The sequence below is a fragment of the Eumetopias jubatus genome, unplaced genomic scaffold, assembly GCF_037043125.1.
Source record: "Eumetopias jubatus isolate StellerSeaLion01/CBP00866 unplaced genomic scaffold, mEumJub1_p1.0 scaffold_5, whole genome shotgun sequence".
NCBI classification, from domain to species: Eukaryota; Metazoa; Chordata; class Mammalia; order Carnivora; family Otariidae; genus Eumetopias; species Eumetopias jubatus.
Genome location: NW_028274811.1, coordinates 63,369,816 through 63,384,593, shown reverse-complemented (window position 1 = coordinate 63,384,593; position 14,778 = coordinate 63,369,816). Strand labels below are relative to the sequence as shown.

The 14,778-nt window shown below is 38.7% G+C and overlaps 1 protein-coding gene across 2 annotated transcripts in view; it reads right to left on the bottom strand.

Moving 5' to 3' along the window:
- Positions 1-14,778, bottom strand: part of VCAN (versican) — a 114,218-nt gene that overhangs the window by 33,015 nt on the left and 66,425 nt on the right. For both annotated transcript variants that reach the window (XM_028114490.2, XM_028114491.2), the window contains 2 exons: positions 4,929-10,163; positions 1,500-1,613 (listed from right to left, as the gene is read on the bottom strand). In XM_028114490.2, the coding sequence (XP_027970291.2) occupies positions 1,500-1,613; positions 4,929-10,163 (5,349 nt within the window). The remainder of the gene's footprint in view (positions 1-1,499; positions 1,614-4,928; positions 10,164-14,778) is intronic.

Sequence of the window (14,778 nt, the reverse complement as noted above, 5' to 3'; positions counted from 1 at the left end):
AAACTCATCGGTACACTGGATTCAGAACCTTCTCAGACCTATCGAGATCCAACCTGCTTCCAAGGATTTTCTCCCACAAACCCATAAATAGGCCTACCTGAGTACTCGCAGTCACCCAAATGCATTCTGCAGTCCAGGGTGTTTGTGCCTTTGTTTGCTGTGTCTGAGTCTTGCCCCACCAGCTATCAAAATCCTCCCAACTTTAAGATCTTAGGAAGTGCCACCTTTCTACCCAGACCTCCATGATCTCTGATGAAATTAATGCTTTATTCTCTCAGCAGTTTGCAATTCCACTAAAAATTTAATTATGCTTATATTAAATAAAAAGAATATTAAAACATATGACTTATACACAATACATGAAGTTCCCAAGAGGTATATAATGTATTGGTACCTAAGGAAATGGCCTTGGCAATGATGATATTACATAGCAGTGATACCAAACACTTTTATGATGCTTGCTAAATGCCAGCCACTGTTCTAACAGCTTCACAGATATTAACTCATTACATTATTTTAAATTGACTTTAATGTAAAATAGAATGGGGGCCAAAGAGATGCTTTTATACATATATAGGTAAATATGATACTTAAGATGTAATTATTCCTTAAATGTAATCTACTGCTATTTCTATGTCCCTACTAGTTAGCACACAGATAGAGCTGACTAGTTCCATTGACTATTTTTTTTAAAGACAAACACTCTTTTAATATGAATGTTAAGGATTTTATCTCAGCATTTCTGTGTAATCTAAAGCATTATCCATGGGCCTTCTTTACTCAATCGTAGAAGAAAACCTTTATGGGACCTCTAAAAGGATCACCTGGCCAGTGTATTCTCATCATCTCTTTTCTCAGAAGAAAGGTCTATCCATATTTACCCAAATCAGAACTGGGATCTTTAAAAAAAAAAAAAAAAAGAAACCTAAATAAAAATGAGAGTGAAAGGAACTGATTTAGTAAACAGACAATGATATTAAGGAAGAGGAGGACAACCACCTCAAAACTTATTGAGGTAGAGGTGGGTTAGGCTGGCCTCTGGAGACACCCAGAGAAGGATCTTGCCCATTTCACCTCAGAGGAGCAAGTTAACTCAAAACACAAAAACTAAACTCCCTCATCTTTTAAATACAGCTTTTTAATGTTGTTTTTTTTTTTTTGTATTTAAATTGATTATTGATATGCAGATTTGGGGAAGGAGATTAAAATATTTCCTTACTATTTATGCAAGTTTACATTTGTAAAGCCTATCTGGAAAAACTATAAAAAGACACAGTTCACCTCAGAAAGCTTCACTGAGTTTTGGGTATATTAACAAAATTCAGTAAACACCTGTCCCCATTTCCCAGACTCTACTTAAATTACTCTATGATTTTAATGTCATTTAACAAATAATTCATCTACACATGGGTTTCCCTGAAATCCTTTGAGCAATATAAATTCTGCCCCAATATATCTTCTGGAAAAGAATTACACTCTTTCAGGCAAGAACATCTTACCAAGTTCACACTGGTCGCCACTGAATCCCGGCACACAGGTACATACATAGGAAGTTTCAGTAGGGTAACAGGTGCCTCCATTAAGGCACGGGTTCGTTTTGCAACGATCAGGTCCTACCATGTTCAGGAAAGTAAGAAAAGCAATTAGGCTCATATCCAGGTTTTAATATATTTTAGCATAAATTGCCATTGATTGCTACCATAATAAAAGCTTTACCATAGCAATTTAGATACTACGCACAAAAATTAACATTAACTTTACTCTCTGGAGTGTTTCTTGGCATTACAACTAATTGTTACAAATTGCATCTATTCATTTCTGGGATTCAGTCATCATTATTTTTAAATGATAATCTGTACAGTATCTGGCAACTAATATATTCTACTGCAGATTTAGTCGGCATGATAATGGCAATTGATTTTAGTCAAAAATGATTACACATATGTGCACAGTGAATGGAAAATGTATTCTTTTAAACGAGGTTAGTTCATGTGAAATGGCTGGATACACAAAACATGCATTCTTTTTAGCAGTTTGGCTTGTTATCGTCATTTGAATTATTATTGCCTTTTACCACTTAATGCTCAGAAACTGTTTTTCTTCGAAAGTGTGCACTGAAGTCTCTTCTGCTACATTAATATGCTTTTTCCAAAAACACGTTCCAAATGTACTCCTTTAAACTATACTTGAAGAAAAGCAACACATAAATTAAACTCTACTGTATAAAAACACACCCAAAGACAAAAATCTCACCTAAAATGAGACTCCCAATTTTTCTGAAACCCCAAATTTTTATTACAATTTTCTTATTAAAACACAAATAAAATCAACAGTCCTAGAAGATAAATGTAAAGGCCAGAGACACAAATTTCTGAGAAGAAACACTTTAAAATGTGTTTCCTAAAGGCAAATACTTTTACAATACTTCAAGCACATATATTATTCTGTGGTATTGCTTGGATAATTGTATTTACATGAGTCACTTCTATTTATTATTTGAATGCTTTTTCAGAATTGCTTATGTTTCAAAATGTTTAAAAATCCAGGTAAGAATTGAAAGTCTTACAAAATAATTGAGATAAATAGGCTATATATGGAATAAAAACCATATTTTCAAGAATCTCCAGTCCTGAAACCCTGAAGTAATTACACATGAAAAAAGATTATCTACTTAAGAAACACAAACTTAAGGAATATTGGAATAAGCAGGCACTGCTCTAGAAGGTAACTGAATCTTTCCACACAAGAAAGTCGAACTCAAACTTTCCGAGTGTTAGGTAAATTCTGGACAACAAGAAAGACTTGATAGATACTACATTCACATCTATGAGTTCAACATTATAATCAGGTTGATTCAGATGCTTACACCTACTTCTTCAAAAATGAGCCCAATTTTTCTAAGACTCCTTCTCCTATAGTTCTAAAAATATGCAAAATCTCCCTAGCCATTTTAGCCTTCTGCCTTTGAAAGTACACTGTTTCTCTGTCAAGGATGCCGTCCACAACACATCTACGTGCTGCCCTCAGTGCAAAACCAAAATGACATGTATGTGACAGTGCTTGATAAACTGTCATGTGCCACACAAATGTGAAGTATTATTATTATTCCCACCACAGACTCCAGACACCATACTGAGACTATGGGACAAGGACTTGGCAAGAAAGTGGATCCTTCTGTGAACCTAAAGTAGTTTAGGTTAGGAGAAAAGTTTTGTTTTGATGAATTCTGTTCTTCCCTAAACAGTTTGTATTACTCTCTGAAAGCTGAACCTGCAACAGAGAAACCAGGCAATCCAATGTGAGCTGCTGTTTACCGAATTCGCCTAAAGTCACAATCTGCTTTGCAGTGAAGACGCAAGCTCTCGTTCTAAGTAAATACTGTGGTCTGGATTACTGGTACACATTTTTCATCCATCTGTCAAACCTAACTCTCTATGACTTAACAATGATTTCTGTATTGTATTTTCACCAACCTGAGGTATTTTCAACTAAATCATAAGAGAATAAATACTGGCCAGATTACTAGGTTATCATTTACAGATTAAATATAGAGTGACAGCAAAAAAAAAAAAAATCCATCGACCACCTCTGATTAATTTTATTCATAAAATACTTCAAGTCATTTATAAAAGTTGCACTTTATGATTAATTATTTTACTCTATCTGAAGCACAACAAACAGAAGCATTACTGGCACAAAAGATAACATTGAAATGATTGGGAGAATAATCCTAAACATAGCCATGCTGTAAAACATATTCATTAAAATAAAACATAGTTTCAACAACACAGCCCTTGAAGTACTGATTTTTTTTTTCTCTTTATCTAGGTCACTAGGTGGTAATGGCTATTTGTGGATTCCACTGACATTGTTATTTAAATAACATTACTAGAAAATACCCTGTTAAAGAAGACTTCTCACTATTATCAAGCTAGACGAAAAGGAAATATAGTCTACAAAGTAAATATTCCAAGATTTCTGGCTTATAAATCATTAAATGTCAATTATTCACTTTTATACTATATTAACTGGAAACCAGGAAAGAGCAATGAAAAGACCATGACTTTGGAGTGGAGCTGATCTGGGTTCAGATCCCACCAAGGCCATGGTGTGTGTGGCTATGCAACCCCAGGTAAATTACAGAACTTCTCTGAACATCCACATCCCACCATTTTAAGTAGGGATAATAACATGGGGATGATGATAATAACAACACATTTTTGTGATCATATGAGAGAATCTGTGTGAACCAATATCAAACTCATGCTTTCTGTCCATTCAGGTAAAAAACAAAACAAAACAAAACAAAAAAACACAGAAATCCTCTTTCGACAAGCAGGGCGCAAATACATACCCACTCTGGCTAGGCGCTGTGCTAGAAGCATTAGGCAGACTATCTGGAGCAAGGAAATTACATAAAAGTGTGAACTGATAACTGATATTACACAAACTATAGTGAATGTTTATTAGAGTTATTTACTACTCAAAAAATTTTAAAGGCCTGACAGATTTTGATATTGCCATAATAGCACCCGTCAATGAGAGATTTTTAAAAATGGAATTTTTCCCCCGTTTTTAACTAAGATGTATAACTACAGGGCATATGACAAAGCAATATTTTAGTTATGGGTAAAACCAAATTGAATTTTTACACCATTAACAATTTCACTTTTCCTATGCCGCAATCATAGGTTGTCTCTAAAACACAGAAGAATACAAAGAGTATCTATAAAGCCCAGAAATAATCTACACTCACTTTCTTTGCATCTAATTATGGACTCAGTAATGTGGTCTGTCCTATTGTTATGTGAATAACATAAAAATCTCCACTGATTTAATATCACAACAAAGACTATATGCATAGGTGTGTTAGGACCAAGGGACTGTTTCCAAGTTTGGAAACAGATTTATCAATGTTGTGACCTTACCTGGTAAATAGACTGCTGTGCCTTCCACTGACTCTTCATTAATGCCAATCAGGAAACCGGTTTCATTAGAAGTTTCCAGAAGGGAAAATGACGGTGTTGCAAGCTCAGTATTTAACTCTGCAATGCTTACTGTTGCCAGATTATTGGAATCAAGAATCTTCGCCGATACTTTCTCTTCTGATGCTGCTACTGTGTAATCCTCCCCTCTGATCAAAGCTGCTTGTGTTTCAGGGTTTATTTCCAGAGAGGAAGGAACGGTGGGCCTCTCAGAAGTCTGTGGGCTGGGATGAGGCATGACATCTGCCTCAACTCCATAAACTGCAGAAGCAGAAGTAGAATGTGGCCACAGTGTAGCACCTTCTAACTTAATGTCACCTGTGGTTGTAACCACAGTTCCAGGCTCAGGGGTTCGAATATTGCTCTTCATTGTTTCTTCAGAAAGTCGAATATTGGTTTGGGTTTGGGAATCTTGGAGAATCTCAGTTCCGTCTTCAGCAGTCAGTTCTGTGGGAGAAGCTTCCATGTGTTCTAATAACTTAGGATGACTTTCATCTTCTGAAGGTTCTAATCTAGTGTCAGGAGATAAGGATGGAGGCTCGGTTATGGGAAAGAGCTCTTCAGTCAATGATGTGAAAGTCACCTCAATATCTGCAAGTTTTCCTGGAGACCTCTGAGATGTGCCAGCATCTGTACCAGGCAGAGTGCTTGCCGGGGGGTCCTCTGCATGTTCAGAGGCTCCACTGCCTAAGTAGACAGTGAGGAGAGATGATGGTGTCTGAGAGGACAACTTGGCAAAAGCTGAAACTGCTGATGTTGTATCAGTGTAATCTGAGGGATTGGATCCTTCTATCATGTTAGGTGCCTCTGTTAAACTCTGAGCCATAAGGTGCATAGTACCAATACTTACGTAGGGTGTAGGATCGATCAGTGCCTCCTCGGCTCCTGATGAGAATTCTGGCTGAAACGAAGGACCTACATGTTTCTTTTCTTCATACTCATCCCGTGTCTCCAAATGGCCCAATGTTGATATTACTTCACTTTGGTCTGCAATAGCTTGACCATCAGACAAGGTACTTGATTCAAAGACGTCATCCAGGGCTTTTGCTTCAACTTTTGGTTCTTCAGTCTCTGGATTAACTGTGGCAGATGTACTAGGAAGGGGCAGGGATGTCACTGTGGGAAGCAAAATATCTAATTCTGTTTCTATGCTAGGAACAGGGAGCTCAGTTGTGAAGGTAAAGCCCACGGGAGCTAAGTGGCTTCTGTCTTCAGAAGGTATTGATTCATTACGTGTTGTCTGAGTGTAGTTAGCCAGAAGAGGGTCACCAGAGCCCTCAAAGTTTTCTTCAGTTAAAGAAAGGTTAACAGCTACCTCATACTTCTCTTGAACTTGAGTGCTTTCTTCACTACTGCCATGTGGTCCTGATAGTACCTCTGGATCTATGTCCGTTTGCATTCCAAGGATGTCTACATATATAGGTTTAGTGTGATCAATATCTATGATAGTATTTTTATCTGATGTCAGCTCAGGTAGAATTTCAAGGATGGTACTCTCTGTAATTGTCAATATTAAATCTTTGTCCTCTTTGTCCAGATCTATAATGATGTCTTCAGTGGTTTTTCTTCTGTTAGGTTTTACAGTGGAATCCTCAAATCCTCTGAGATGGTCTTGGAAACGATCTGCAGCATCTTCTGTGGACCTCGTGTATGACATTGTATTTGACAGTGTGCTAGTTGGATCAAGGGAGCTTTCATTCTGCTCTAAATGAAGAGGCAGCAACATTGAAACTGTTGGGAATCCATCAACAGTAACAGCTTTAGCACTTGGAACCTCAGGATGTTTTTGCAGGGATCTATCAGAAACAAATGTGGTGCTTCCTTGCCTGGTTGCCTGAGTAGTTCCAGAAGTGTGGACTAAATCAACCATATCCAATTCCCCAGATCCCTCTCCAGAATGTTCATAAAGCAAGTCAGATGGTTTTGGTGCTGATGTAACAAATCCTGTGCCCATTTCAAGACCATAAGTTCTAGCCAGAAAATCAGAGGGAGGTGATGCCGTTTCTTTTGTTTCCGCTGTTGAAGAATTCTCGTTAGAGACTTGTTCGGTCATTGGTGGTAGTCCACTAGTCTGGATTTCTTCTGCCCGACCATGGGTCTGATTTCGAGGATGTTCAGTATCTGTGGAGAAAGTGAGAGGTGCCATAGAAGGTCCTTCAGTTCTGGTGTCACTTAAAATTTCTAGTAAGGTTGGGCTGGACACTGTCTCAATACCTTCAGAGAGGCTGTCTGTTTTGGAAATGGGTGGTCTAACTTCATTTGCTACATCTTCCATTTCCTCATAGTCTTTGGTCGTATCATTTATGAGGCTGGTTTCTAAACTCTCCATGTGATAAGCCTGGGGAGAGAATGTGGTAATGATTTGTTCCATTTCAGTAAAATTCACTGACGCCGTAGTAGCCAAAACTTCTTCTCCTGATCCCAGTCCAGAGAATAAAAGATCGGTATCTGACTCTTTCACTGTGGGCCTCACAACTTTGGGAAAAGGTTTTAGGGTTTCCTCCTTTTGGATTAGAGAATCTGTAACTACACTTTCAGCTGATAAAGATTCAGTCACTGAGGTAGTAGCTAAGAAAAAATGGGATTTTTCGGTAACTTCAGGGAGAGCAGTATAGGGTTCCAAGCCCTTTGCCTCTGGATCTGGAGTAGACACATCAGCGAAGGAAATGTCTTCTTTCTCCATTTCCTCACCAGTACTGTCAGTTCCCCTCACAGTTAGTGTAGAATAATCTGTGGCTCGGAGTCCAGTTTCAGTAAATGTTTGTGAATCAAAAATTGTTTGTTCTGGTGCAACAGAGCTTTGAGGGGATTCAAAAGATTTTGGTTCTTGAATTTTCTCCTCTGATGCTGTCTCACTTTCAGTTCCTTGCCTTACAGGGTTGACTTCTTGCATGGACCATAATTTGGCTGGCTCCATAGTCTGGGGAAAGTTCACTGAAACTGTGCCATTGACTGTCACTTCTCCCTTTTGTGTTGCGGCTTCAGTACCTTTAGCTTCTGCTGTTGGTAAAATGCTGGTCCTTTTATCGGCTTCATTAACAGAACCTTCTTCTCCCAATCCTTGGTCAATAAATGGGGAATCTGTACCAGAAACATTTCCCATAGCACCGGAAAACACTTGGTCCACCTTGCTGCTTACCGAGACCAGCTGCTCACCTGAGCCCTCGGCTGAGGATGTGAACTCTTCCCAGGGGAAGGCGGAAGTGCTGACAGAGGTGCTACTGGGTCCTTCTGAGTCAGCTCTGTGGTTGCTGTGATCTGAAGTAGGTATCACAGATGATGAAATCTGGGTATCCTTAAATGCTGCATCCCCAGAGCCTTCCATCATTACTGTTTCTTCTTTTGCTATAGGGTAAGTTACTGTTGAGTACTCTCTAAAGTCACCACTGAAATCTTCTTCCAAAGGAAAATCTGTAGAAATGCCCTTTATTTCTGGCCCACGATTTTGTTCTCCTGAGACCTCTGAAATCAAGTTCTCTTTGGATGTTTGGCTTATAATTTCAGCCACCTCTCTGTCCATTACAGTGCTCAAAACTAATCCTGTTGGCTCAAAAGGGAATATAGTTTCCACATGGGGAGACAGAGTGCCAGCTACCTCCTTTCTGGTTGGAATTTCAGACTCTAAACTTAATGAAAATGAAGAAACAGTGGCTGTTTCTGGATCAGCAGCAGCTTCCCCAGAGCCCAGTTCCATAGAGAGAGAGGCGGGGCTCCCTGGAACAGTGGACAGCCCCCCCTGAACCCCAGGTTGACTGCTACTGCTGGGCTTAGCAGTCTGTGCCCCCAGACCGTCTAAAACATTCGTTTCTGTAAAGAAAAGAGTAGAACTTGTCATTTCCTTCTCAGATTCTGTGGGTTTTGTCGAGGACATAAACCTGTTCCTGGTAGTAGATGATGAATCGCTAGATGTAGCTTCACTTGAGCTTTCTAATTCAGAGAGTAAAATCAATTGATCTAATCTCTGTGTAGATGAATGCACCTGAACTGTAGATGCTGTACCTGGGGTTCCCTCCTCTTCATCTTTCCTCTTCTTTCCCTCAAAAGCTGTACTGAAGACCCACTCAGAAGTGTCTGTTTCCCCTCCAAATTTGGTAGGCACGACTTCTGGAGAAGGTCGTTGAGAAATGGAATAAAAGGTCGTTGCAGGAATATCAAAAAGACCTTCTGTGATCATGATCTTGTTGGTGTCTAAAGTAACCAGCATATCCGTAGTATTTCTCTGTGATAAATCAGTTGTCACAGTGAACATTTTATTTTTATCTTCTTCTGCTTCTCCAGAGCCTTCTGGAAATGGGATTGAAGGACTCCCTGAGAGCTCTACATTTTCTCTAGGGGTTATTTCTACCCAGTTTTCTACAGTGGGCAATGAGCCATCAGGGAGGGCATTTCCTATGAAGGCAACGGATACTTCCTCTGAAACATCGGCTGACACAGAACTTGGAACTATACTTGGAGTATATGTGATAGAAGTACTTTTATCTGCCTCTTCACCAAATGTTCCTTCAGTAGCTCTTGAAAAGATCATTTTTTCAGATTCTTGGTCAATGGCAGCATCTCCTGAAGACTCTTCAGAAAACAGAGATATAGGTTCTATATGTTCATGGATCAGATTATCAAGTTCAGGCCCCCTCTCTGTGACCGATTCTGGCCCCTCTGTGGCTTCTCCCTCATGGAATGGGACTGTGGGGAAAACATCAGGCTCACCACTTGAAAAATGTTCGGGTGTTTCAGGGTAAGTATCGGGCTTCCACGTAAGTTCAAGTGACTCAGTTGTTTCTTGCGATTCATTAGGCTGCACGGCAGTAGACAATCCGGGATCGGCTACCACAAACAGATGAGTTTCACTTTCACTGCTGTCTGAAAGATTTTGAGAAGGTGCAACACTCTCAAACTGGCCACGCCTAGCTTCTGCTGCTTCTGGGTCCTTGGGCACCGTGGTGACCAGCTGTTTGCCATTAATGTACTGCACTGATGGGGTGGTCGTTACGTCAGTAGCATTTGCACACTCTTCGTCTTCCCCTTCGTCTTCTTCACTGTGGTACAGATCTATTTCAATTAACTCGGGTAAAATTTCAGCAATTAGATCGTGCTCTGGATCTGTTTCTTCACTACAAGGTTCATCTTCTTTAGATTCTGAATCTATTGGATGACCACTTACACTCAAATCACTCATTCGACCTGAAAAAAACAAAGAGTTTTCACAATACTTGAATAGAAGATTTGGCAGCGTACGACAGAAGAAATCGATAGCAAGGCTGGCTGATCACACTCATGCACACAAGGAAGGATTCAAATCTTTTCACATAAAGTGCAATCACCCTTCTACACATGGTTTTCAGTCTTCAAATCTGTGGAGTCACATTAACAATAGGAAAAATAAATCCAATATAAGATTATAGAAACAGGTTATGAGAACTCTTCAACATGTCTAACAAAGCAAGGCCCTTAAAATGAAACAAGGAGTCACATATGTACATTGTAATCATGAAATGTGGGAATTCATATGCATGTGAACTGAAAAAAAAAAAAGAAAAATTAAGACCATTTGGCCAGATCATACAGAAAAAGTAAGCGATTACTGTTTTATGTAAGGGGAGGCTGAGACACCCTCTATTCAATAAGGAAATGGGAAGAGATTCCTTCTCTTGCCATAATCTGTCCTAGAGAAGACTGTTTTCAGAAAAGTAAAAGAGAGGTTTCTTTATAGCCTTTTCACAGTGCATCAACAGTCCCTCCCCAGTGTAACAGTAAGACAAGATTTAGCTGCGTAGGCTGCAGCCACAGACCAGACACCAGGACAGGAAGCCCTGCATGAGGGGCTCTGCGCAGGGAGAGCTCATTGAGAACACCAGGAAGGAAGGAAGAGCCCACCACACTTTACACCTTTGTCCTTCATGAGGCAATCTGGATTGGGTCAGTTACATATAGTTCTTTTTATTAACACTTTCTCCAACGGGAAGTTCGGGAGTCACACCTTAACATCCGAACTAGCATACTTTAAATAACACATAGCCTCAGAGCACTCCCTAGATTGTAAATTGCTATAAAGTACCAACCACTAAGCTCAATGGGCTCTTCTGCTTCCAGAAATACACCAACCAAACCCCTTGTCTGGGCATCAGGAAGGAGGAAATTCTGGGCCCTCACTTTTATCAGAGTGGAATTCAGTTGTCCGAGAGAGTTCTGCCACTACAGCTGTCCTTGTCCCAGTGTCACGGCGAAAGGTGCCTGTGCATGCAAGGACCCATGAAGAAGACAAAGAGCAGCATGGAAGACTGCGCAGTGTCTTGCTCTCCCACCCCAGGAATATTGCTGCAGAATTCATATTCGGCCAAGCCCCAATTCATGCCACAAATGCTCAGGCAAAACCTGGGCAGCTTACAGAAGGAATAATTATGACGGAGCCACCCCTGTCCCCCAAAATTGTTCCTGTAGCAAGAAGCCACTCCTTTCCACGCATGAAAGGATCAACATCTAGCATTTACTGATAAGTCAGACGTGGAAAAAACCCTATTGAGAAGGAACGGGTCTTGCCTGTATTCTTTATGCATCAAAATAAATTCAGAAGTGTATGAACTATCAATAAAAACTCTAAGAAACTCCTCTATGTTTTTAACTATGGTTTGCTTAGAAAACCAAAGACCACAAGACTTTTATGGAACTGGAAGACACATACTATATTTACCTTTATCCCTTTGGCCCTAATAAAAGCAAAAAAGAAAACTCTTTTCTGTATCCCATCACATCTTCACTGCGTAATCTCCATAAACTATTACTTGCATAGGACTGGGTTATTCTTACTCTAACCGTATGTCCTATAACCAAATCTCCTTCTCATTCCACCTCAGACATTCAGCCTTTCACCTATGGACACAAGAGCTTATGGGTATTCAAATGAATAAAAAATACTTTTACCATAAGAGAAGGGAGACCAATGCATAACTCTAGTACATTACAAAAATATAAAATGAAGACAAATGATTTCTGCCACAGATGATGTAACAACTCCTAATTGCCAAACAAGAACATGACTAAATGCCTTACATTTTTTCAAAAAAAATATAATTAAAAGCATAAGCTCATTCACTATTAGATCACTGAAGTTGTTACTGTGATATTACAGTATCTCATGGTATATATGTTTTAAAAGAGGACACTTTTAAGATCTTCAGATAATAACACCTCTTAATATGGCTTGCAATGAAGACCACTGTTTTGCTATGAAAAAAATGTGTGATAATATATATGCATATGTACAGATATGTATATGTGAACACGTTTTAAATGCCTTTGTACAAATGAATCTTTGGAAATATCACATCAGTAATTTTATCTAATCACCAAATTAAGTAGTCTTTCATTGCTAATACTATTTTAACATAGTTGAGGTAAGCCAGACTCAGTTAAACTATTTTGTACAACTTTATAGCATCTAACTGGAACTTCAGAAATATGCATATCTTCAATTGCTAATACTCTCATTTTACATTCAACCTTTTGCATTAGGTTTCATGAGGTGTAAATAAAACTAGAATTCACATCAAGAAGTATCACACACAAAGATGCTAAATTCACACAATATCTTTCATTTAAATATGGAAAGAATTTTAAATAAGAAACATAGGTCTGTGTCAAGCATATAAAGAATCCCCACCACATTTTGTACTGTTTTACAAATAATGGAGATAAAACTAACCATTCAGCCAAGCTTCTCCAAACAAACATGGGATAAATAAAGAAATGACTGCTTAATAGTGTTTATTTATAAACTCCTAGGCCAGGAACAGGATAAACAACACTCATTGCCTGTATAGGTTTATATAGGTTTCTACATAAATTCCTTACTTAAAAAAATAGTAAAAAAAGAAAACCTGATATAAACATATCCCATGATCTTCTTAGTGAATATAAATGGAGGTCCCATCAATGTAGGATGTTGGTGGCTCTAAAAATTAGTGGGGTGAAGAAAAGCAGAGAGAGAGAGAGAAGACACTAAGGTATGTCAGTGTATCAACTATCAGTGTGTCAAAGGAACCGACATGTCATGATGTTCACTTAGATGTTTTACAAAGGAATGAATAATTTCAAATAAAATGTTTCTCCCACCCCCAGGATAGAAAACAAAGAAGAACTATAATTGTAAATCAAAAATTTATATAATAATTTCATTGACTATTAATTCTTATTAAATCTACTAAATTCAATTAATAAAAGACCCTGGCATTCACTTTATATTCTCTCATTTTAGTTCCAATGAACAAAGTATAACATTGTTTTAGTCCAGTTTCCACTTGGATAATGAACTTCAACATTTTTTATTGCACATGAATCTACGGGGACTTCCCTTAGCATTGTATGTAGACTATTGTATCAGAATATTTTACTAAAAGATTCAACTGTTAGATGCAATATATTCCATTTTGTAACCTAAGTAAATATCACAATATTTCAATCACAGCAATACAAACATAGCAGAGTTGGCCTTTGCATATTCTTCATGAACAGTCAGTTTCATATTGGTTTTTGCACACAAAATTAAATTCACTACCACAACCGTGCATGCCACCCAACTGTATTATCTTCCCAGAAGACAACTGACTGCATAAAATACATACCTATTATGTATCAGACTGTATTGCAGACACTTGCTTACCAACTCTATAGAGACCTAGGACCTCCAAGAATATCTTCCAAGTCTGTTTGTCTGTCTGCCTGCCTCTCTCTCTCTCTTTCAAACAGATGCTCTTTCCAAGAGCTTAGAAAAATGGCCTTACTAAACTCTTTTCTCTTCATTTGAAAAGGAAAATTTTTGAGTGTACATATTGCAAACTATCAATCATTACATTTAATCTAGGATTCCTTCCTGCACCTGCCTCCCAAGTATCTGAACTGACTTGCTTTCAGAATAGTAGAAAACAGGGCGCCTGGGTGGCTCAGTTGGTTAAGCGACTGCCTTCAGCTCAGGTCATGATCTTGGAGTCCTGGGATCGAGTCCCACATCGGGCTCCCTGCTCAGCGGGGAGTCGGCTTCTCCCTCTAACCCTCTTCCCTCTCGTGCTCTCTATCTCTCATTCTCTCTCAAATAAATAAATAAAATCTTTAAAAAAAAAAAGAATAGTAGACATCTTAAGCTGTTTTGTCTCACGCTTCTCATTGTACCACGAGGCTGGCAATCACCAAGGATCACACTAAACAGTGACTGGGAAGAAGAGATACATTTTAAAAAGTGCTCATTTGATGTGTATCACAAAAATGTTCTACTAAAGGGGAGTTCTTAAATAAAACAGATACAAAATAAGAGTTGAAATTACTTTGTTTCCTTTTCCCCTAGTCTCACAATTAAGTGACTAATATTCATTGTTTAAATAAGTTGTGTCAGCTTCCAAATGGTTTCATCAGATTTCTTAATATTGTTTTGAGGGTGAGGAAAATGTTCATTATCTAGGGCTTTAAAGGTAATTTTTTTCCACCAACAGATTCTCTACAGATCAATCTACATTTTATTCTGTCAGTGTGGCTAGTGTGTTCCCATACTTTTAAAATCTCACAGGGGGTGTGGAGCTCTGAAATCTGCCCAGTATGGATGGACGAGTTCTTTCCCATCACCCCATACTCCTGTCATTGCTACCTGACATCTCACCCAGATTGTATTTGCTCCTTTTTGTGATTCAGTCTTTTAAAATTACTTCTTCATCCCTCGTTCTTGTTACTACCCCCACCCACCACACATGTTATTAGAGAGTTATAAGTACTATCATTATTGCAAACCATAAAAATTTCTTTGGGGGGTGTG